The sequence below is a fragment of the Parus major genome, chromosome 14 (genome assembly GCF_001522545.3).
Source record: "Parus major isolate Abel chromosome 14, Parus_major1.1, whole genome shotgun sequence".
Lineage (NCBI taxonomy): Eukaryota > Metazoa > Chordata > Aves > Passeriformes > Paridae > Parus > Parus major.
In genome coordinates this window covers 7,330,226-7,355,708 of record NC_031783.1, presented here as the reverse complement: position 1 = coordinate 7,355,708, position 25,483 = coordinate 7,330,226, and the positions used below count along the sequence as shown (strand labels likewise).

General features: G+C 40.7%; 1 protein-coding gene across 1 annotated transcript; it reads right to left on the bottom strand.

Annotated features, from left to right (window-relative positions):
• Positions 1-106: 106 nt before the first annotated feature.
• BMERB1 (bMERB domain containing 1) lies at positions 107-24,109 on the bottom strand. The gene is made up of 5 exons (XM_015643040.3): positions 23,986-24,109; positions 9,011-9,084; positions 6,048-6,162; positions 4,906-4,988; positions 107-3,518 (listed from the first exon to the last, which is right to left on the bottom strand). Exons 1-5 carry the CDS (start codon positions 24,087-24,089, stop codon positions 3,406-3,408), a joined length of 489 nt encoding a protein of 162 aa, XP_015498526.1. The 5' UTR covers positions 24,090-24,109; the 3' UTR covers positions 107-3,405.
• Between the last annotated feature and the right edge of the window lie 1,374 nt (positions 24,110-25,483).

Sequence of the window (25,483 nt, the reverse complement as noted above, 5' to 3'; positions counted from 1 at the left end):
ACAATAGTAACCTTACTCTTTTTGAGAAGTGTAGCAGCACAGGAAGTGCATCCCATTCCACTCCACAACCAATTTTTCCTGTTCAGTAACAGGAAGAAACAAAGGCTCAGTATAACACAGCAGCTTAGTTTATTTGGAAATATGGTTAACTTGGAAGAGATTCAGTAGGCCTAGGGGAAGGTACAAGAGAACCATTTGCTGGTGGAATTGGTGATTTGTACAAATAGCACTTCAGCACTTTTGTTTTTCTCAGTAGACCAAGATCCTTTCCTGAACACAGTCATGTTTACCCCAGTGTGTCAAATCCACCTTACCCATTCTTCCACACAATCTTCCTTTCCCAATGCCTTGCCTTCTTTCTGAAGTGATAAATAGCCAGGATTTCCAGAAGAGATATTGGGTGCTTCAATCAATGACCCTCTCTGCTGACAGTGACTGATACCTGAAAATCAGCTCTGAAATGACACCGGTTACTCCATATAATCACCTAAAGATACTTGTCTGGTACTCTGCTGATTTTATATTTATTATATTTATGTATGTGATGTTCACAGGATCATGGAAGTTACAAAGCCCCTGGTGGTTCTTAGGATATTTAGTGATTTAGTCTGGTTTTTAAAAAGAAGGGTCAAGATTTTTACACTTCGGAAGGAATTAAATTTAATTTGTTTAATTGCAGCCATTAGCTTTGACACCAGCCATAAGGGCTGTGCTGTGTTCTAGATAGGCAACACTAAACCAGTGTTGAACACAGTTAAGAATCTGACCTTACAGTCTAAAAAATCCAGGACTTTATTGCTAAGCAGCATCACTGACCCACTTCTGAAGGAACCACTTGTGCACTGCAGGCAAGCTGTTCAAACCCACCCAAATAAACACAGAAATTAAGCATTTGCTAATTAAAAACAAAAACTGTCATACAGAAAACCTTCCAGCTGAGCCAGGCTAGAACTTCTGAAAATGAAGTTCACTCTCATTAACACTGCTGGAGTTCAAGTCCCTTGGGGGCACAGGCTGCCAGTGCTTAGCTGTAAGAATATTGCACATTCCTACTTGCTGTGTTTCTTCTTGGTTTTAATTAAAGGAGATGGCTCTGTAGCCTGGGCATGAGTGTTGCTTCCCAGGAATGTCTAACCCTGTTTCTTGATACTGAAATTTTTTCATGGAAACCTACATTGTACTCACTTTGCTTTATTCCCAAGTGACTCGTGCAGCCTGTAGGGATCACCCCAATCATCAGCACAGCCTGGGTAAAACACTGATCTGCAGAAGTCACCTCAGGCCTTAAAAACCATGTGTGAAGTCCTTCTGGACCCTTTATTAGTGGCATTCACAGCTGATCCTCATAAGCTTTAAAGTTTGGTGCTTCACTACAGCTTTTACTTTGATTTCCATTTGCCTTTATTAATGACACTGAACCTCTTCAGATACTGACAATTCCTGATGTCTTAACTGGGTACCAGCAAGGCTGTAGAATTTTACAGAAGCCAGTGGGTGTTTCTTTCACTCCAGTGTGTATCCTCTCACCAAAAAGCAGTTTTCCCCATAACTGTGTTAATGTGCACAGGTGCCATGCAGAGTCCTGCCCACGCCAGGTACAGATTTTAACAGCTACAGAGCTTTATGTGGTGGTGTAGGTCTCAGCAAGGATGCAATAACATGTACATGAGAGTCAGTCTTTGTTCTCTTTCCTACATCTTTGGTCATAGTAATTAAAGTGCTTCATGTCTTAGTGGAAACCTTTTGTGTTCTTTCCTCTTTGATCCTTAAAATTTAAGGTACTTAGTGGTGTTGGTTCTTTGTCTCAGTAAGTCTGCAATACTGAAATTGTTCTGGAAATGCAAGTGGTTTTCATCAAATCAGTCAGTGCTAGGGATTATGTTTTATTTGTATAAGAACAGTCTGAGTTACTTTAGATGGTGTCTATTGCCATCAACTTTAATAAGATAGTTTTCCTCTCTAAAAAAATAACTGTTTATCCTTTTGGAGTAACTGCTGTTAATTTTTTCTCCTTTCCTATACTGTGGTTCCTTGGTATATAAGCACACACTTCACTTAGCTGGCTTCACAAAATGGAAGTTCCTTTTGCAAAACGTTATTTTAAGAACTTTTTACTATCTCTTGTTATTTCTAAGCCTGAGATTGTCACACTAGATCCATGTACGTTTATTTTACTATTTACACCTATCACAGTACATTTATATGGAATACCATCACACAGACAAACCAGCTACTGACAGCTAATGTAAAGATATTAGATTCCACAAGGCTTAATCTGCATAGAGACCAGAAACACAATGGTGAAACACAGACAGGTATTTCTGTATTTCCCTTAATTTTAAACCCATTTTATATAAAATGTGATCTTCCTGCCACAAATACCTACATCTGTATTTGTATATTTGTCTTGTGGCCAATTTGTCTTGGGTGTCTTGTGTCTTCCTATGCTTTTTTATGGATAGTTTCTATTTCTTGTGGTCACAAAATATACAATTAATACTTGTTTTAAGCATGATATCAATATTAGTTAAATTTTGTCTTCTGTTCTTCTCCCAGCAATCTCTCAGTGATGTGTAATCTCCTACTGCACGTAGCTTGGAAAAATAACAAAACCCTGGGTGAATGTTTCTCTTACTTTATGGGAGGTGGAGATCTAAAACAGAAGTGACACAACCTTGGACTGCTTCATCAATTTGCAGATTACTCTAGCTGTGCTTTGCTAAAGCTTTGCCAGGGATTTATTTCCCCTGGTGCAAGCACTATTAATTTGACTTGAGTAAATCGGATATCACGTGGGCTATAAAGATCTGTAGCTACTTGCAGCATCCTTGTCACTGATCTCATTCTTTAGGAAGAATATGAAATGAAACTCCACAGCAAAGTAGCTGAACATCACACCAGCTTGGTGTTTTGTATGCAACATCTGTTACCCTACAGTTGCTTCCTCTATCAGTTGTGCTATATATAGCATTGTTACTTGTGATTTTGTTCTGAAAAGTAGCCAAAATAGGATAATTTGGCAATTCTGTAGTGCAGTTTGTCACAGGGGGGAAAAGCATACAATATATTCTTACAAAGGTATAGCCTATTAAAATTGCTGTTTTACACCATACTGGATAAAATAGAGCCCCTTTTGATTCACCTGTGTCACGGGGGTGGTTTTTGATGACTCTACTGCTGATCTCTTCTGGTCCCTGGACAGCCACTATATAGATTTCTTTTGTTTTAGGCATGCGTGTAGAGTGATCCATGCAACAGTGAAGAACCTGCCATTGTCCAGTCCATAGCTTGCACTTGTGCCAGCTGCTCTCACCTCCCTCAGCAGGATGCTGTTGGTTCCCCTCACCATCCAGTTCCACTCAATGGAAACATTGCAAAGACAAGCAGGGCAGGAAGCCCAGGGCTCTACATGATGTTGCACTGCGTGGCCCCACAACAATCTTTAATAATTGCCAACCCTGCCTTGGCAATGGTGGGCTTGCTTGGAGGAGGTTCTGCCTTCTTTTCTGCTGGGCTGCCTGCAATGTTCAAAACAGGGTGCCATTAGAACCAAGAGCTGCTCCAACTGTTTCTTCCTACTTCTGCTTTAAAGGGTGCAAACCTTTCCCACCCTCTCTCCACCCACCCTGAATTTTTCAACTCGGGTTTGAACAATACACTTGGGTGGTGACTGAGCTGATATGTGGTTTGAAACTTCTCCAGAAAGTCTTATCTCTTCAGGGAATGGTGTTAAGAGAAGCTAAAAAAAATCCATACATCTCAAAGGGAGGGTAAACTTGCATTTGGTTTAAGGCAGGTGTCCCTTTTCACAGCCATGGGGTCAGATAATGGATCCTTTCACAAAGTCATTTCAGTTTAACTCCCAACAATGAAAGGAGCTGAAGAACAAATGTATTGCTAGAATTTATTTTCTCATCAGCTTGGATGTTGTAATTAAGAGAACAAGATAAAGGTAGGTTTTCATTTTTCAGGGTGAAAAAAATCTTTTTATCACTCAAACTGCATTTGAAAGCAATGACAAAGTAAACCAACAAGGGAGATGAGTCATGCTCCCTCTGCCTAAGGGGGTATAAATAATTAGTGTTGCATCTTAAAATGTCTCTTCTCAACCTTGTACTTGAACTCCACAGTCATCCAGTCCCTCTGGCAACTCTTGAGCAAGATCTTGGTCTGTGCAAAATAGCAAAATGTTTGACACAAGCTTCCAGCTCATGGGCCAAAGTCCCTTTCTAAGAAGGGCACTGCTCTCACTTGATTCTCTGCCTGAAAGCTCCTCTTGAGACAAGGCAAAATCAATCTGTGAACTTCTAGAGCTCCTGCTGTGGCTGTGACTGTTCTGTCTGAAAGCTGTGGCTAAAAGCTTCCAAGGGGCCATGCAATCCACACAAAAAGTGTGCCATTCTGTCTACAAGTGATTTGGGTTGGGGTGATTCAAAGCCTACTTCTGATAGTAGTATGTAAGAAATTTGGGTCACCACTGGAAGTTTGCAGTCTTTTCTCTAGTTTCCACCTTGACTGCAGTAAAACAGGTGAACTTTGTTTCAGATATTCAAGCATGGATCTGAAGAGGTTTTTTCAGTTATTTTTGTAGAAACAGATAGGGAAAATTATTAATAAAAATCTAACTGCTTAGAAAAGCAGTGGCACACTTGTGGCACAGTATATACAAATATACTGTGCATATTTAAAATGTACAGAGCAATTTTGAAGTGGCCACAGGTGACTAAAATTCAGTTTTAAGGGGTAATTTGGTATCTGATGTCTAAGTTGCTAGCAGTTGCTGACACCCTGTGTAGCTTCACACAGCTTTTGCCAGAGGCTGCCCTGTAAAAATGCTCTTTTAATCAGTTCTCTTTGGAGTTTTTCCTTTTGTTCCTGTCGTTTTCTTAATGGTTAGGAACTCACTGGTAGGAGACTGTGTTGCTTTGTCTATGGGTTTTAACTTGGTGCGAAGGAACTCAGCCATCTCTCTGTCTTCTTCTTTTTCCCTGGTGGAAAGAAGGAAAATAAATGTTAGAGGAATGACAGTTTTCTCTGTAAATGGGACAGTAAAAGCTAGAGCAGACAGGATTAAGCCACTAGTAAACAACTAATTTTTTTTGCTATTTTTAGAAACATTTAATTTTGCCGCTTATTAAAAAGCAAAATATTTGCCTAAATGAAAGCTGCCACCGAGGCTTCTGCAATTTGCACCCAGGGCTCAGTGAGAGCTCTGGGCTCAGCTCTAGCTCAGGCTGCTGCCTTTGGCCAGCTCTCTTTGATCAGCTGCAGGACTCTGGCAAAAGCTTTGCTTTATCCTCTCCTCGCTTGCTCAGAATTTAAATGTGTTGGAGGAGATACTGTGATTTTGGATAAATGGATTGAGTCTTTACTGCTGAAAGAGGGGAGAGTAAGAGCAGAACTGACTTTGTTGAGTGTGGATCTCAAACAAAAGATTGGATTTGGGTGCTGGAAGTGAACTTTTGAGGAAGACCACAACGTTCTTGGCAACTTTGGGCTAAGCTACAGAGATGAAACCCTTCAGCACCTGCTTATGTCTTAGGTAGGGCTGTACTGCTGAGTGCTTTTCAGTTGGTTTGGGGGTTTTCTTCTTGTTTGGGCTGTTTTGCTATGACAAAATGGGAATAGTAGTAATCTACCTGACAACATGAATAATTAAAAAAGGAGGATTTTAGATATCTACAAACATGGCCCTTGTAGAATTCCATTTCGTGTCTACTTATGCCAAGAGAATTCCCTGGTAGCAGCATAAATTCTTTTCTTCTAAATGGGCAATGCTCAGACTGTTTCTGGTAGGAAAATGAGACCAAAGCTCACTGTTACTCATGAGATGACTGAATCATTAATGGGATAAAGAGCCACAGAATTAGAGTAATCTAATTTTAATGTTTTTCCTATGGAATAGGGATGAGGCTTTTAACTTGGTAAGTTGTTTTGAAGGACCAATTCTCTCCCATTAATGTTGATTTAAATTTTGTCACTTAATCTATTTTATTATTAGGCTTGTGGAATGTCACTAAGTAAGTTCAGTTGCTCTTGGCTCTTACCGTAATCTCTCCACCTCTGCATCATCCACAAGAAAATCTCTTTTTTGTACCAGTCGATGAATCTTCTGAATCAGTTCATCCTCTCTTTGCTTCTCCATCTTTGTTTTTTCTTTTTCTGGTCAAAAACAGAGAAAAGAGTGTATGACTTTGGGCTCTGGGGAGTGTGAGGGGGTGGTGTAGGACGTTGCAGATGTCTGAGAATCAACTGCTGATTGAAGCCAATGGTTTTCCAGACCTGAGTCACCAAAACCCCAGCAAGCCGGGTCACTGCCTCCTCTCTTCACTTGCTGCTGTTGACTCTGATCAGCTTAATGGTCTGAAGGCTCTGTGGGGTTTGCTAAGCCTGCTTTTAATACTCAATTACTCTGCAAGACATTGCTTGGGATTTTTTTAAGAGCTTTGGCAAGAAAATAGTTCAAGATGCTTTGTTAAAATCCAAAGTTCATTTGACCTCAGAGGAAAGGGGATCACGCCAAGAAGAACTATTTCTCTGTGTTTCAAGACAGTTGTGGCTGTTAAAAAGAACACTTTTTTTCTACACTGACAAGGCAGGTGAGCTGCAAATCCCCACAAATAGCATAAATTGTAAAATGTGGAAAAATAAATGCAAGATTATTTTTCCTGTACTTCAAAAATCTGAGTAATTAATATATGTTCTTGTTAATTGGCCAGTCTGGAATGGCCAGGCTGTCTATAAACAACAATTTGTGTGGTATGAAAGATGTGCCTGTCACAAACTAAAAGTGTTTGTAAATAAATGTTAGGGATTAAAGGGCTGTCGTTTCAGGCTATAAAGCAAATGTATTTAAGACACAACTCTTCAAACCTAGCAAGTGCAGCACAGATGAGAAAGGCAGAGGCAAACCCAAGCTCAAGTATTTCTCCAAGAAACTGAAAAATTTTGATCAGCTATGAAGACACTTTGTATTAAATCGAGATTTTTGGGGTTTGGGCAGTAGAACTGTGTTCAGAGAACTGCACAATTCAGTACAATGAGAGCTGGGGGAGGAAGAGTGAGCTGCCTGCAGTCTGATGCATCTGAGCTGCATTTAATGCTGATTTAAAATGCTGATTTAAGTTATAAGACACTTTAAGTACCTAAATTAATCAGACACTTGAAAACAATTGCTTTTAGTACAGATTAATAAAAAAAGAAGAATGCTTAGGAGTTGCTAAGTTTAGAAGTTTAGAAGTTTGTCTCTTATGGCTAAGGAGCAAGGACTCTCCTCCCTTCTGGAGGTAGAAGCTATTTCTACTTCCTTTCAATGTATTCTTTTCCTAAACTGAGATGTGCTCTCCCAATCCTCTCAATATCCTTCAGGAAACTGTGTAGTAAAGTATTAATATACGTGGCAAAATACTGCATATTCTGTGTACTAAAAGACTGATTCCATATCTACTGAAATTGGCTAAACTGTGTCTACTGAAACCAAAGAGCACTTCTCTGTACAAATCTGTATTCTTACAGGAAAATTATAGTAGAGATCCTGTGAATGAATCCATTTCTGGAAAATGTTTTTCTAGGTTAGGCACATGCTGTGTCAGCACTTAGTGCCAGCAGCTGCTTTGTCTTTGTTAAGACCAAACTCTTGTGATCCTGCCTGGAGATGCTGCTGCTGGAATTTCACCTACTGGATTCTTGAGTTTGCTGAGATTTGGGAAGCGCTAAGGAGAAGCTGCTGTCTGTGGGTCTCTGCTCAAGGCCTTGAGACTGGAAAATCATTTCTAAAAGATAAAAAAACCCCAAACAGCAGAAGCACCAAAAGAATGAAAGCTAATTAACCCTATCTGTTAGCTAAAAGTTTCAACAGGAAAGCTTGCAGATGAGAAAAGTGAGGCAAGGGGCATCTTTCACAGATACTTTCTAGGATTTGTAATCATTTGTAATCCTTTCCATTTAAACAAATAATGAACCAACAGTGTTCTTACTAAAAATTTAAAATGTGACCTCTACTAAGAAGTATAAGAAAAGAAAAAGTAAGAAATATTATTAATCTATTTCTGTTAGGTGCATAATATGGCCAAGTTCTTACACAGCCAAGAACGGGTGGTTTCAGAGTAGACCTTTTTCCTACGTCACAAATAACCTTCTCTCTCCTTTCTAAGCCTGAAAATTGTCCTTCAAAGTTGCACAATAAAATGTGAGTAAGAAAAATGAGGATAAAAGTACAGTCAAAACTTGGACTTAACAGGAGCAAATTATTTCTGCAGGGTGCTGGAGGCTGTGCAGTAATGTGTGCTGTAAATGATTTGCTGCAGTTGCTGAGTGTTTTGCAAGATATGTCTATTTTTTTTCTTGAACAGAGTAGGGCTGTTGTGGATCATCTAAAATGGCAAAGCTGTAGTGAAGTGAAATTCCTCACTGTAGGGAGCTGGAGTTTGGAGCTGGGGACTGCAGAATTTCCCACAGCTCTGTCCCTCCTTCAAACAATGAATGGCAAAACACAAACCAGAATTTTGGGCCTTGCTTTTTGTAGAAACCTGTTCTTCTTGATCCTAGAAGGTAGATTTAACTACATGTGTGATAATGGATTGATGTAGCAAGGAAAAAAAATCAATCACGTTCACAGTGATGATTATAAATCCTTCTCCTCTCCCTCTTTTATCTCTGGTATCTCAGCACTTGTCTTTTCTACCTGACAATCTCTGTGCCACTTGGTTCCCTTGAGATTGCCAAGGCAGTGCAAGAAATGAGGAATGTGCTCCTTGTTTGAGTGATATTTACAGGGTTGCTGCCATGGGAGCAGTGAAATACAGCATGAAAAGAAATTTAGACACACAGAGATTAGAGATGGGCAGGAAAATGGGAATTAAAAATAAGGACTAGGGGAAAGAGATATGTATGAAACACCACCTTGTGGGGAGGAGATTCTGATTGTTGGGGCATGGGTGGGTGATGCACAGGTGGGGATGGTGTCAGGAACACAGGCATTATCCTAACACTGGATGGAAACAACCATTACCTGGGATTGCTACCAAACTCTGCAGCTCTTGCTTAAGGTTCATAATGTCTTTGCACAGCTGGATGTCATCCATCCTGCAGAAACAGAAAAAGCATGGTCAGACATGCAAACTCCACTCTGTGTTGATGGGATTGGCCAGATCTCATCTGAACACATGACCCTGGCACCCTTGGCTCACCTAGCTTAACAGAAAGCAAAAGGTCTTTAATACTAAATGCCCATTGAGCCCTAGATTACTTGTCTTCCTGGCTCTAATTTGTGTGTAGGTTCATACCTGCCACTGTGGATAATTTCAGATGCCTTTTACTTTCTTGAACATCAGAGAACATTCCAGAATGGGCACCTGTATCCATGACAGTCCTGGGCAAAGACAGGTGTGCCATATTGCACTTACTGCAGCAAGAGTTTTCACTAGGGAAAGAGCAAGAATAGCAGAGAGCCTGAGAGAGGGCAGCAGAGGGTGGTTCTTTATTTGGTACAGCCAGGGCAAGGTTTATATTCTATTACCAGCTTTGTTTGTGACCTTACTAATAATTCAGCTCTAACCCCAGAGATCTGGAAACTGTCATAATTTGGTATTTATCTATTTTTGAGGTTTTTTGCCTTGGGTGAATGTCCTCCATGGTTAATGTTGAATGCTTCAAATCCTCGATACGTGCAGAAAGTCCATTAATGTTAAGACACAGAAGACCGCTTAAAAAGAAATAAAATAACATTAGTAGAAACTGCACCTTCAGTTCTCATTGAAACTGCTGCTTCTCCTGAGAGCTGCCATGCTGAATCATTCCCCTGGAAGGTAGCAGCCTTCAGCATTAGCTTCCTGGCACAGGTTTCATTTCAGTGTCTCAGCCACAGTGGCAGCCAAGGCTCAGGTGTTGGCTCCAAGGGCAGCATCTGGGGCTTCTGTTTAGAAATCATCCCCTGAAGAGCACAAAACCCAGCCTGTGTGATTAATTGTACATTCTCAGCTTGGATCTCACCAACACTCTCCTTGCCCAAGGATCTCTGAGCTCTGTGTGTGAGGGCTGGGCTGGCTGTTGCCTGAGCACCCAAAGGCAGCTGAAGTGCCATCAGAGCAGGGGCTGTCACCGTGGTGTTTCAGGAGAGGAGGGCTGAGGGATTCGTGTGTGTGTATGTGAGAGTGAGCCCCCAGAGGACAATGCAGCCAAATTATTGAATTAAGAGAGGAGTGGAAAAAGTAGGTGTTTCTGGCACAAACAAGACTTTAATCACAACCGAGAGCTTTTATTCTCCTTGCCGCCTCTGCAAGGAGTGCAGGTCTCTGCAGGGAGCTGTCCTTCAGCTGTTTTGCTCTTGTTAGGAAAACATGTTGATCCTTCTATTATTTGCTGCTTGAGTTAACTCCATCTTGCCTGTTCTGCTACTTTTACTGTGCTATGACAGCTATTCCTGCTGTCTTTTTACACCTCTCCTCCCAAAATACGACCGTGAAATACCACTCCTAATAATCCTTATTGCTGACCTCTTCCTTCCTTGTGTACCCCTGTCACTTCCACTGGGATCTGCTCTTTCACTGCCCATCTGTCTTGTAAGACTTGGTTTTATTGGGAAGAGCAGCATGTTTGCCTCAGGACCAGTGCATGGTCCTCTGCTCTACATGCTTAGGATGCTTGGAGGCAGACATGCTTTTACTGATGAATATTCTTACTTAGGCTCCCTGTATGATTCAGGCTCATCACAAGCAAAGCCTGCTTTACTCTTGAGATCCATCACACTAAATGGTACTGGAATTACTTTTATCAATTAATCTTAAACGTTGTCCTCCCAGGAGAGCTGGTATTCAAAATGTGCTGGGATATGAGCAAGCCTCACAACTCCTTATCTATTCAGTGCTCATCCACTTTGGGTGTCATCTTCACACATTTGAGTAAGATGACCATGGCTAACAAAGATGACAGTTTCTTGGCAAGAAATGTTCAATATTGAGCTGCTGTATTCAAATTATATCAGGCCACACTCTCAACTAGTGAAGAGAACAGTGAGTTTCTACAAAAGGGATCTCTCGATAGATGGAGAGGATTTTTTTTTCCTTATTCAGAAGATTTGGCTTCATTCTGAGAAGCTCTGAAATACACTAATTAAAATACTTTACTATATCAGTTTGGCTCCCTGCCCTCACTAAGGAACTCCAAAAATGGCACTGCTATTCTCTGAGGATTTTCAGGAATTTAAAATATCATCAGCAGTATATTCCAACTGAACAAGATCATTCATGTTCAGTAGTCCCTACAGTCCCTGTGCCTCTTTTATGACAAAGGTACTGGCCTGTTGTACATGTTGCAACTTTTGTTGCACTTTCTCCCCATTATTTTGGGTGCTTTTTAATCTGACTGCAGAGCATATAGCTGGTACTCCACATATATTCTTAGCATCTCTTTTTCCTGAGCCATAAACTTTGTTCCTGCCTTGTAACACAGCAGAGAAGTAAATCCATGGCCAAAGCACTTTAGGTCTGTAACAGCTCTATGACCACACGAATTCCAAAGATCAGATGACCTCTCCAGAGTCCCAGTTCTGCAGGGGGATGCATTGTGCTGTTGGACAAAAACTGAACCTGCCATCTGTACCAATCCCCTTAAGCACATGGAACATCTTTCCTCCCATCTGTGTCAAACAGCCTTTGTGTTTCATCCACTCCACAGTGCTGATTAGGAAAAAAGTAATAAAAAAAAAAGGTTAACTGGCAAAAGGGAGGGCTGAAGGACATATGGGACCATGCCAAAGCTATCTGACTTAATGAAAGCAGGATCTATGTCTGCTTGTAACTATAAAGCACATCCCACATCTGCTGGCAAATAATACTGAATGCAGGGCAACAGATGCTGCCCTGGGCAAGAGTTGCCCATGAAGAAAAGGGAAGAAGAGGAACTCCTGGAAAGGAAATCTCTTGGAAGGCCATTCAATCTGTACTGGTACTATGATCCTTCCTTTCTTTTCCCCCTTATGCTCTGCATGTTGGATGTGAGTAGTTACAGGAGTCCCAGAAGAAGTAAATGCTGCTTCTGGGGAAAAAAACAAAAAAAACCAAATATGTAAATCCCAGTGTATTTCTCATTTGGAACCTGGATGGTCAACAGGGTTTGACTGAGAGCATCTTGGTATTATTATCAGACCTCTTTAGAAAGTAAAAAGAGCTTTTGGAAATCTTAAGGAGAACAGCAATCTGCAGAGTAGAGGAGTAAAAATTCCTTTGCGTCCCCTAACCTACAGAGGTTGTCTCTCTTCTCTGGAAGAGATGGTACATTCTTTCCAGTCCCTGTGAAAATACTTCTCAGATTGCAGAAAAAACATCAGTGAAGCAAACAGCAGTTACAAGAAGGCAGTTTTTCCTCCAGAGCTGAGCTTTAAATGTCTGCCCAGGAATCCTAAACACATGAGTTACGAGTATGATAAAATATTTCTCTGGTTAGGAGCCCAAATCTATTCTTGGAGTAATTGCAATAGTATTGAACTAGGGATGAATTCTCAGTGTGCTTTCATGTATCCCTGACACACAGTCTGACTTCTGCTTTTCTTTCTTGATGGCTTATTGCAGAACCCCCTCTGTATGCTTGGAGATATCACACAAGCACGTATTATTCTATTCTATCTTGGTATTTAAGCTATATCATCACAAACAGACTCTCTGTTTGCCAGAAAGAAACAACAAAAAGCCAAACCTCATAATGAATAAACAGCATGAGCAGAAGATTTTCTAAACATGTCACAAAATGACAGGGAAATAAGTGGGTCGGGGAGCCTGCAGTGCTCTGGCACAGTGACTCAGCCCCATTACATGTTTCTGTGGTCCAGCTACCAGGGGAGAGTGCCCTGAGCATCGTCACTGCCACCCCATCCAGCAGTGAGGTGACAGCATGAGTCACCTCTGCTGTCACCATCTGCACTGAGGGGGAGCAGGGCAGGCAAACAGAGCACAGCCCTCCCATTCAGCTGTGCCCTGCAAGCCCCAAAGGCTGTGCAAGATCATGGGAGGCAGGACTTAAAAAAGAAACATTCTGTACCAGACACAAAAGAATTGTTTTGGTTTCAGTAGAAATTATTCCTCAACAGCTGAATTTTTCTTTCTTTTCAGCCAAGGAAGAAAACCAAATTCCCCCAGGTAAGACCTAGGTGCCATCTAGAGACATGCATAGGAAAAAGCAGAAAAATTATAGTGAAAGCCCATAGAAAAATCACTAAACACCTCCCTTAATAGCCAGCCAAAACAGAGATGGCCAACAAGACTGACAAATACTTCATATTTGAGTGTAAGAACTATTAGTAACAGCTACATAAGCATCAAATATCATTTTCATTGATTTCAGGATGAGCAAAGCAGTTCAGTGTGTCTAGAGGGCTTCTGCCTTTGCTAAATGACTTTCAAAGCTAGAAATAGATCTGTGCTCCCTCTAGCATGTCTGTAAGAGGAGGTCTGAGATTCCTTTGTTTTCTGTTATTGGATTAAAGTGCTTGAAGTTAAAAAAGGAATGTAGACCCGGTTTGCTGGTTTCCTTCCCTCTCTTCCAGGAGGGTTTGCTGGCACTCTAAATTATTTTTAGTTCTGTTTTAATACATTCCTGCCCCAGGAGTAAAACACTTGTAATTGTTGGAGTTTCTGAAGACTTTGATAGTGCCAGTCTAGGAGCTGGCCTGAGAATCAGGTGTCATGCTAAGTCACAAGCTGACATGACCATGTAACTGAAGGTCTCACTGTAAGGATAAAAAGATCATCTCCTTGGTGGTGTCTCCAGTGAGCATGCTGCAACCAGCCAAAGTGATGGAGAAATTTGGGGGATTGAAGTAAAGATATGTGTAGAAATAAAGAGAATTGCTGCAGAGATGGAGATGATGTCAAGCTGCAGATTTGAGGGACCTCAGTGGAGGCTGCCTTTGGGTCCTGCAGGTGTTTATGGCTTTGCCAAAGCTGTGGGGATTCTGCAGTGGTGCAAGTGTTCTTGGGACTACAAGAGTCCAATAAATTTATAGAATCTCTGAACTGTTAAGGTTGGAAAATGCCTCTAAGATTACAGAGTTCAACAGTTACCTCAGCACTGCCATGTTCACCACATCCCCAGGTGCCACGTGCACATGCCTTTTGAACACTTCCAGGGATGGTGACTCCACCACTGCCCTGGGCAGCCTATTCCAAAGCCTGATCATCCTTTCAGTCAAAACAATTTTCCTTATATCCAATCTAATCCTTCCCTGTGCAATTTGAGCCCGTTTCCTCTTGCCTTGTTTCTTGTTATGTGGGAGAAGAGACCGACCTCCACCTGATGCTCCTCTTCTATATTCAACGCCTTTTTATCCCTGTCAGCTTGGCTTAGTTACTTAAATCTTCTAATTATAAATCTGTGAGATCACAGGCAACATTTAATGAATACAGAACTCGTTGTTTGAGTCATTATGGTGTGTGTTTATCACATTGTTATTTAGCTCAGCACCTGGTGCTGCTGGGGCTGGAGGACACAGAGCTGGCAATTAAGGTAACAGATTGCTGGCCAGCCTGCTGGGCAGGGCAGCTCACAAATCACAGGTCCTGTGATTAACTTGCACTATTAATGTAAGTGGGTCTAACTTTTCTTGTTGAAAGTGCTCTCTGCTGGAGGAACAGTGCACAGAAGCTATTGAAGCACAATGTGCACAGTAACATAATTCAGCTATTGTTTCAGAGAATTGAAATGGTGTTTGAAATTCTCAGTCCCAGAAGGCTCATATTTAAGGTATATTTCACATAAATTCAGAGCAGTGTCTAGAGAGGCTGTCTGTTTTTCATTTTCACTGACATTGCTAAATTCTCTAGAGTTTGGCCATCTCCTCTGCCAGTTACAAAGTTTTCCTATGAATCAATAGTAACAAGAGTTTTCCTGAAATTGCCCCACTGTGGAGGCGAATATTTCTCCACGTGACAAAAATCAACTAAATTAATTTGTCTAAAAATGTAGAGACAATAGAGAAGTCAGATTTAAATTCACAAGTATGCCCTTTGCAGCAGCACACAGAAGATTCTATCCAAAAGCAGACCTGGTTCATTTAAACTACTCTGGTAGTTCTGGTTTTGGATGTTAGGCACTGGAAAGAGGAAACTCTAGGTCTGGCTGTGCATTGCCTCCTGCAGAATCAATGACACACTTCCTTCTTCATTTACCTTCTTGTTTGACCTTCTCTTATTTTTAAAACCAGAAAAGCAACTATTTGTTATAACAGCTGAAAGGAATAGGAAGGATTCTGGTATAAAATTAAACACTGATAGTCCCTTCCAAGGCTTTTCCATTCACTGGTTACTCTCCTATTTATAGCAGAAGACAACTGAGCAGGACCAGTGAAATACCACAGGACAAGGGAGACACGTTATTAAAAACATCCTTGCCTAGAGGAAGCTGAGCTGTCCAAAAGTGGGGCTCAGGATCTGTGAGTGCCACGTGTGCCTGATGTGCTGGGTGATCTCAGGGGACAGCCTGTTGTACCTTCCACTCCTGCAAACCAGAGCACAGGTAGCCAAGAACTGGGAAGTGAAAAACAGGCTGGAATAAAAGGTTACATCTGGAAATACAGTGCTAAATTTCTGCATTAAAAATGTCAAAGATCAAAGCAGCTCCCTCTTCTGTTAACAGCATTTTCTGTCAACCATAACACATATTCAATGCAGAAAATGCTGTTTAAAGAAAATTCTCTATTAAAGAACTATTTTCCTAGCAGTCCAACAGAGACAATAATGAAAATTTTTTTCTGAGACAAAAAACATCTCAACTACCAAGTTTACAATTAATTAAATACTTTCTGAATGATATGTTTATCATTATACACCACTAAAAAATTGCTTTTCCTTTCAGAGTATTTTAACAGACCATTTCACAACCACACATCTGAAAGTACAATGTTGTTTTCCTCTGGGGTTGATGGTTTGCTGTCAAACGGGACAAAGGAGACCTGAACTAAGGAAGGAACTGATTTTCCTTCCTCTTGGAGAGCTGATCTCTGCACTTCAGCTTCAATCCAGAACTTTGCAATTCTGTCCTGAACTCATGTTTTTGAGGCTTCCAGCCTTCCATGTGAGGAGCTGGGAGACTTACAGGGGTTCCAGCTCTACATTGACATCCTTGATCCTTGGCAATCCCCTAGAAATGCTGTTCCTAATCTCAGAGACCTCGAGCTTTGGCTGCCCAACAATTTGCATTAGCAAGCCAGGTTGTGCCATTTCACAGCCTGCAGTTTCCTGGTTATTTCCTCAAGGATTCTGGTTATTTGCAGTGTGCTTGGGAGGCAAAGGGGACACACAGTCACAGGCACAACTTCACCCTGCCTTGCAGAAGAGTCTGTGCCATGCCAGGCTGTATCAGTGGGACAGCCACAGTGCCCCTCTTACAGCTGGGCTTGGTGTTTTTCCTTATCTTATGAACCTGACAGCCTGACATTTATATTTATTGAATAATATGTATCATCACACAACTCTCCTTCTCTACACCCTCCCCAAGTCCATCCTATGTTCCTAAAGCAAGATACAATCAGGAAAAAAAAAAAAGGAAGGAAATCATAATAAGTGATACTGTATTGTTAAGATTCCAGAACTGTGAAGGAGAAAAGATTTATTGCTCCTTTCCATGAAAAGACAGATCTTATCAGAAAACACTGACAACAACAGCTCTATTCATGAAGAAAAACATGGTTTTGCTGGTCTTAGTTATTTACACCACAGTAACAGCAAGGTGCCAAACTCAGTGAAAAGTACCAGATACTGAACACATAAGTAAACAGTCCTAAGGGAATTCCTGCTTAACTTTAGATGACAGAAAACAGGGAATGTGCAGTACAAAGGATAAAAAGGAGCAGCAAAAGAATGAAAAGCACCCAAGAAAGCAAAAGTCAGAACACCTGCTTAGCAGTAATATACCCAGTAAGTTAGCACTGCTATTCACACCTCTGCCTGTTGGATCTCCTTCCACTCTCCCTCCCCTTCACCCTGCACCAGGGTGATGCTCACTGTGGGGCTCTGTTGCCACACAAGGCACGACACCACTGAGAAATCAGAGTTGATGTCACATTAGTGAGACACGTGTAAGAGTGTTAAAGTATTTGGTTCAAAAAAGAACTAAAATTTGAAATGAACTTCGTTCATACAAAGAGCAATTACTGCTGCCTTTTCTCACCTGAGAATGGAACACTCCAAGTACTCATTTTTGTAGTACTTTGCAGCATTACTTTCTGAGTTCAGCCAATTACAAGACATCTGGTTTCATATTCCCACTTTGTGTCTAGTAGATTTACTGAACCCATTTTTAATTAAAACATGGGATTTCTAAGTTGGTTTATTTAAGGCTGTCATCACCAAGGGAAGTAACCCCTCACTTCAGAAGTTCTTGTGAACTTCGTTGTTGCTTCCCTTTGCAGCAGTTGCATTAAGGCAGGCAATCAGCAGAGATTCCTTCCTGCATTTAATTTAGTTTAATTTAATCTGTATTAAAATTCATATAAAAATGTGTACTGATATTTTAAATGCAGAAAGTGTAAATATCAGTGTGCTGGTATTTATTACCATACTGCAAATGACACAAAGGTGAGACTCCTATCTGACCTCTGTGGATGTCCTGCTGTCCTTAGAAGGAATATGGACTTCACATTTTTCTCCACGAATTTGCCCTAAATTTGAGATTCTACCATTATTCCCAACACCCTCCAGAATGATCATTACTGACTATCCCATCTCTAACTACTCCCAGCAGTGGATACATCAATATCACAGCAGGACAACAGAGATTTATGGGTTTTGCAAACTGGGAGAAGGATAAAGGTTAAAAAGGCAAGTAAAGAAAAATTAAGCCTGATTTGAAGCAAGAAAAGAACCACCTAACTAGGGATGAATTATGTACTCTGGACAGCTAGTGAAGCTATGGGAATGCAAAGTCAAGTTGCAGCAAACTTTTCTACATAAAAGGACTGGGATTTCAAGTAAGCAAACATAATGGTGTAAAGTGGTCTAAAATCCTGAATAGAACTGTGGAGAATTTGGATGATGTAGATGTTATGAGCACTCAGGAGAAGAGGGAGTCATCTACTAATGTGTAGTGAGAGTGTACAAAGACAACAACTAATTTTAATTCAGAGACAGTGTGGAGGTGAATTTGGCCTCTTCACAGAATTAGTTTAGTGATGCAATAACCACACAGATATTAAGCAAATACACCATTGTATTTACAGCATTTTTACATATTAAAAAAATGTTTAATGAGTAAAATGTTTTCAGTAATTGCCTAAAGCAACCTAATAGGGCTTTATGTTTAATATCTTTTATTCCCTACACATTAAAAACCTGCCATTCAATATCACCCACATGGCAGAAATAACCATCTCAAGACAGCAATCACAGGTGGAAGCAACTTCCACAGTTTTAGCTCAAGGTCATCCAATAAAGCTGGCTTCAAACTTTGCTTTCCATCTGGAAAGCCAGCAGTATCAGGCACTGGCAGAGTTCCCACAGTCTGTGTTTCGTGATGACAGTGGATGCTGTTTTATAAGAATTCCATGCCTTTCCACAGGAACAGGCAGTAACCGTTGGTGAGATGATCTCACCTTTACTAATAATATTTACTGAGTCCCAACATGCTAATTCATTCTAAAATGCATTAATTTTGCACTACAAATGATTTTGAAGTTCAGTTTTGATCTGCTCTGTATCACATAGAGGTCTGAGGGTTTGCTGCCTCTCCCTGACACATCGTCCATTTTTACAACCATGTCTTTCAGCACAGTGGATTTCCATGCCCCCAGCTATCCTAAACTGCCTCTGAAGCCAAACACATCCACAGCAGCAACACATTAAATGTGTGACAAAGAGGATGCTGCCCGAGCAGCTCCCTCAGCCTCTGGGTCTGTTATCTCACCAGGAAAGAAAAAAAAAGGAAGTGGAACAGGAGAATCAGAAAGGAAGAGAGAGTGTGCATGTTCTGAAGTGGTGTGTTTGCTTTCCTCAACAGCACAGACAGATTGAACATTTACACTTTGACCCAAAACTCTTTATGCAGAACATTTTAAGAAAGGAGCTGAGAGAAGCTTGAGAAGCGAAGGAGGGGGAATGCTGGCAGGCTATAAACTGATGCTTTTCTGTACATATTGTCTCCTTCATATCAATATATGCTGAGTTCCCAGCTATTCTAAAAACAAACCAAGAGCTGGAGATAGCATATGATGGCTCCAAGCTATATTTTCATTTCCTGGGCTGACTGGAGATGGTCACAACAACTCCTGGCATCATTTTATGAAATTTCATAGTATCAGTATCATTGAAAGAGAGATGCTACAAACAAACAATTTCTGCATAACCTGGACAGATCCTGAGGAGGTCCATCCTGGGCACTAAGCAAGGCAGGGTCTTGAGACAAAAATAGGATTCAATAATAGAATTACAGACTAAATCACAGTGTGTCTGCCCTGCTGTGACTTTGCCTGAGATAAAATATGATTGTGCAATATAAATTGTGGCATTACCTAATTGAGGAAGTCTTGATTTTATAATCTGAAAACTGTCTCCTTATAAACTTCAGGTGATTCTTCATAGAAAGCAGATATTCAGCTAGAAGTGATGTGGATTTCCTGGTTAAGAAGAGTACAGCTGATTTCAGCTGCCCTCTTTATTTTTAAGGAGGAAACAAAAATGAGGAGCAAAGCAAAGGACACATTTACAAAGGCTAATACCTGAATTGCAAGGCACAATGGCTTGGGGAACATCATGACCTGTTAGTGCATTGCTTCAGCTCATTTTGCTTTCTTTGTTTCTTTGTATTGATAAAAAGAAAAAGAAAAATTATCAGGAAAATGGCCTCTTATAAAGTATACACTATAGGATGAATTATTTCACTGTAGTATATAGCAAATGGATAAAAGAGTTCATCTGCTTTCCTTGCTTTTCAAATCAAAAAAATTCAGGGGGCAGGCCAAGAATAAGATGTCACACATCTATTTTTATTGAGTTTCATACAGCAGAACTTAAAAAGCTGTGTTTTGCAATAAGAATTATTACAAATTTGAAAATCAGAGATGTCAGTTGGAGTTTCTATAGTGTATATTTCTGCTTCACTTCAGAGTTCCAGAAAGTCACACTGTTTAAATGTATCTTTGTGTGACAACACTTCATCTTTAAGTGCTTTAGCTTTTAATTACTAAAATGAGGTCTTACATTATGTTTAGTGTACTAGTAAGGGATTTCCACTTCTCTCTGTGAGGCAGAGGAAAAACAGTGTACAAAGGACTGAAAAGTAGTACAAAAGAATGAAAAATCATATGTTTTGAAACTGTACAGATATTTATGGTCTTCACTTAAAAAATGTTGATGTTTCATTTTTAAACAGGGTAAAACCTGTTTCCACTGTTCTCACAGATGGTTTTTTCTCTATTTTGGGGAAGTTTTTTTTAATACAGTGATAGGCAGACTACAGAAATATCTGTGCTTGTCTGAGAGTGAATCCTTGATCTGTCACTAAAAACCAGTATGTGCTGCTGTGTGGGACTGGGGAGGGCACATCATTTGTGGGCCTGGTGTAGAGAGGCAGTGAAATTGCAGCACATTCTTAAAAGATATCTTCTGAATTTTAAAATAATTTTGATGGGTAGTAGTACATGTCCAGCAGTCAGTGGGTCCCTTCCAGCTCCAACTGTTCTGTGATTCTGCTATGCCAAGGACTGCCTCATGCAGAGTTTGTGCTTTACAAACCACAGCTGAGGAACTGCCAGACACAGCACTGCCTTATTGATCACCTCATGTAGCAGCAGGAACAGCTTTTCCTTGGTCACAGACACAAGTGGGAAAAATGCAAACTAACTGCATGTCCACTGAACACCTAGACCTTGCTAGGGCTCTTTTCCAGGTGGGTTTGTTGGGGGTTTTTTAACTGGCTGATATGCTAAGCTAGAGCATTTCTCTGCCTAATGTCCTTATTTCATGGCAACCACATTAGCATCTTCTTCAAGGAAAACAGTAAATTCAATAAGCAGCTTTAGAGCATATTCCTTCCATGGATTAAACCTGACAGAGGAAGAGCTTGCTGCTGTTTCCATCAGCAGCAGGTCTAGCTTGCAGTGTTTTGTTTTCTTATTCTTGAGCATTTTTTTAAACACAGGGAAGAGCTGTGGCACCTGCTGAATGTGCAAGCAGAGCTGACAGGCCGTGTGTGCCCATGGTAGGAGGGAGCCACGGGCACCCTGAGGGCTGGGGCACACTCTGAGCACAGCCCCAGAGCATGGCTTTCTCCAAGCACAGCTACAGTGAACTTCTCCTGCTTTAGGATCTGGCTACATGTGAATAAAAAGATCAGTCAGACAGACAGCAAGAAGAATGAACCATTACTTTAAAAAATGTAGCTGGAAATGTGAGCTGTGGCTGGATGTGCAAGGGATACAGAATCATTTCATCATGTTCATGCTTTCATAAGAACTATAAAAAAACCCAATTTAACCGAAGAGAATTTCTATTCTGTTACTAACAGCATGAAAGGCAAAGAAGAGAATACAAACATACCACACAGTTCCTCTAATACTATGTGTATGTTTTATCTTTTTGTTATAATTAAAGGCAAAGCTAAAGCAGATGCAAGAACTAAAGGGATGTGGCTCTCATTAAAGCTGCTTTGGCACTCTGTGGTCTGAGTGTAGGTGCAGGGCTGCTTGTTAGCACTGTTCAAAGCTGAGTCTGCCTTAAACCTGTCTGAGGAGCCTCAGCTTCATGTGGTTGGCTGCATAGGTCATTCCCAGGGGAATCTAGTCCTGTCAGAAGAAATCAGTTACTAAAATTCATGACCTACATACAGACTTCTCATCTTTGGATGTTGAAAATTCATTACTTCAGAAATCAAATTAAAATATATATATATATGGCTCCATATAGAGTCTTCCACAATATGTCTATGAATTAGAGTTTATGTAGTTTGCTTAGTGAAACAGATACAAAACTTGGACCACTGAGGTAACCATGACTTGTGCTGTTAATCTCAGCAACAGGTCGTTAAAATACATTTGTCACTAAAAGATGTTTTTCATTGAAGACAAATGTAGCCAAGCCCTTCTGCCAGTGTAAACTATCCAGCATGAGAGGCAGTAAAGAAGAGGTGCTGCTGTATTACCAGGCTTTCACCAGCAACATGCTTTTCCCTGGCCATTTTGTTCAGTGGTGTTAACAAACTGAATTTAACTGCCTCAAGGATTAATGAGCAGAGTCAGAATATTCTGCCACACGGCAGGGAGCAGCTGGGCTAGAAAGCTGTGTGAATACCCCTAGAAAAGTGGTCACCTTGCTCTGCTGCAGCTGAAAGAATGAGAGGATCTGTGACTGTGGCTCTCCATGACAGAAAAGACAGGAACTGGGGCCACCTCTGCAGTGGCTCCTGTCACTGCCTGCTCTGCCAGCCCCTGGGCCAAGCCTCACAGAGACTGATGCTCGGCACAGCTCTCCTGCCTGTGCCAGGGAGAGGCTGGGAGTGCTCCTGGGCAGCTCTAGGCAGTGTGTGAGGATGAGATCTAACCCAGGAGGAGAGCAGTTGCACAGTGTGAACGTCAGTTCTATTCCCTTTTCAATCAGCAAGCTCTCCTGTGTTAAATCCCTTACTCAAACACCTGCCAGGCAATACAGAGTAAAGAGTGTGAGCATGGGGAAATGAAAAGAACAGACTGGATACCAGAACAAACAGAACAATTGCTCTCATTCACAGGAGCAGTTTATTTCAGTGCTTTGTTTGATATAGAAAATGTCAAGAGAAGTGCAGGGTTCAATGACGAGGCTTCTGCCAGATTAAATTTATGTACAAACCAATAACCAAGTAGTCACTTGACTACCAGGAGCAGGAGTGACAAAACCTTTCCTGTTCACTTTGCTTGTACCACTATGGCATTACTAAAGGTCAGTGCCACTGTTACCAGTCCTTATTCCAAAGGTGTCTAAGCAGAGATTCTGGGCAGAAGTCTTCTGGGATAATACTCAAAGAGAGATGTCTGTGCTGTTTGCAGAGGGGTGAGGACAGGCTCCCAGCTGCTGGCAGTGCATGTCAGGGCACTAAAATTAACCTCTAGTGTAAGGGTCAAAGTACCAGTCCCCTTTACTTGAACATGAGCAGAAAGCCAGTGGGTTTTTTCAGGCTACTGAAGCTTCATTAATGCCATGGGTTTGAGTTCAGCAGGTTTTAGACCTACTGAAGTTCTTGGCCTGTCAGTAAAGGCGTTTGTTCCTGACCTCAGATACTCACAGACTGAGGACACTTCAAAATAATACACTTCTTATTAATAAGTTCTGATCTTCTAAATTTGATGATTTAGGAATATTAAATTTTCTATTTTAGAAATAAAAATTTCCTTCACCATCAGAATTGGATTAATATTCATGAACCTTCAGTGAGGCTCCTATGCCTGACCTTTGTGGCAATTTTAAAAATCCCTCTTGGAGTATTGCTATTTAATTTGATATATCAGAAAATGTTTTGTGTTCATAACTTAATGGCTTCCATTTAACAAATGTCAAATCTTGGCTGCTATTAGTGCAGAACACAATGTGCTCTCTTGTGACATGAACTGTCTAAGACCGCTAATGAAGTAGGAATAAAATCTGATTTAGGTTAGACTGTGGAAGCTTCAAATCCCTTACCTGTTGATATTTTGTTCAGACAAATATCCTTGCCACTAAGGACTGAAAACAGGTATGAAAAGATGCTCCATAGACACATACTTTGCTAAAGTTTCCTTTTGTAAGTAAGAGATCTGTTTTATGCATTCTGCAAATCGTGCTGAATAAAAAAAAAGGTCCTGAATAAAAAAAAGGTAATTTCCTTTGCAACTACAAAAATCATTTCCCAAAGGCATTTTGTAAGTGCTCACCTAACTGGGATGCTCTTTATCTTTCTCCCTTTTAAAATGTCAAGCAGATAAAAGTCTTCTAAATACCATTCTTTCCTATTTTGATTAATTTTGCATAGTGTTTTCCCAGAAGGATTGATACTTACATAAACCTGAGTTCTGATTCTCTTCTGACTAAGACTTCCCGAAGTCTCTGGATCTTTGCCATCTCCAGCTCAATTTCCTCAGGCATCATTGTTGTTTCAGCCATTGAAATGATGTCAAGTTGATCTGTGTGGAAGCAAAGCAAATGAATTAAGCCAGTCAGACTGCCTTAATGGTGTTTTTCAGGAATGTAAATTAAATCACAGAGCTACCTAACTATGGAGTAATTAATTCAAGCAGTAAAACATATTCTACTTGAATGCTGTGCTGACTGGTTTCTCTATTGTTTTGCTTATTACTTGCAATGTAACCGTTTAGAAGTGAAATACTCCCTAAGCCAAAGTGACAAGCATTTCGTTAGTCAGGCTCCATCATTCCTCTGAGGAATCCCAACCCTGTCCACAGCTACAGCCACCATTCCTTAACTGATATCACCACAAACTGACTGCTACAAAACCCTCTCAGGGCAATTACTCACAGCTCTGAAGAGCCCTACCTTGGTGCAGGCAACATAAACCCATGAATGTTTCCCACCTTTAACCCTTCTAACTCTCCATGCTGCTCCACCCTCAGAGCTAAAGCCCAGCCCCACCAAGAGCAGCCAAGGATGTGATCAGAAATGATTCAGGACCTCATCCTGCAAGGGGCTGAGTGTCTCTCACAAGGGCATTGAAATTGGTTGAGGATTCAAAAAGCACTTTGCAGTAATAACCTGGCAGCTGGTAAGGCCAGGGTGCTTCTGTGATTATTTCTCCATAATTGATGGATTACCTCTGTAACCCAGAGAGAAACAGGACTATGGACTGTGTTCCCTGAACGTAAAGCAACCAATTTATATAAGATGGGTTTGGAAAAGGAGCTGCTTGGCCTTTGGAAAACCCCATTCCAAGGGTTCATCATACCTGGCCTCCATGCTAAACAAGAATTTAGACACTAAAAAATAGGTTGGCTGCATATTTTTGTACCCAAACAGAGACATATTCTTGCAAGAAGGCTTGTTTCAGCTCTATTGATTTGAAAAGGGGAAAATAGAGAGGTCAAAATGTACTCAGCATAATTAGGTAGAAAACAGCAGACAAAAAGCAGAAAATAAGCTGTTCAATTAATTAAGAGGAGACAAATTCTGAAGTCCCTCATGACAGACTAAGCACAGCTGAGAAGAATTTCTGACAAAAACTTAGAGTAGGAATGAAACTACAAAATCTCAACATACAGCCCTGTATGAGCTCAGTTCACAGTTCTCCCAAAATGGAAGCAAAGTAAAAACATTCTGTACTATATAAATAAAATAGATTTCCCTTGTATTTAAAAATAGATAAAATATTTTTTTAAAGTTATCTTGCTACTATTACCTGCTAGTTTTGACTTAATTTCTTAATGAAGAAAGTGGGGGAACAAATATTAAAAAATCACATTTTTTTTCAAGATAACAGAATCTTGAGGAAAAAAAAAATGAGACAGATTTTGAAATGTCTGTCATGAGTGAGCAGCCATGTTTCA

What these genes read in the sequence shown, in the direction of transcription:
- BMERB1 (XM_015643040.3), bottom strand. Translation starts at nt 24,089, where the DNA reads ATGGCTGAAACAACAATGATGCCTGAGGAAATTGAGCTGGAGATGGCA. An exon ending in GAATCAGAACTCAGGTTTAT is followed by an intron (nt 9,085 to 23,985) that starts GTAAGTATCAAT and finishes CTGTTTCTGCAG; the next exon opens with GATGGATGACATCCAGCTGT. An exon ending in GCAGAGGTGGAGAGATTACG is followed by an intron (nt 4,989 to 6,047) that starts GTAAGAGCCAAG and finishes TCTTTCCACCAG; the next exon opens with GGAAAAAGAAGAAGACAGAG.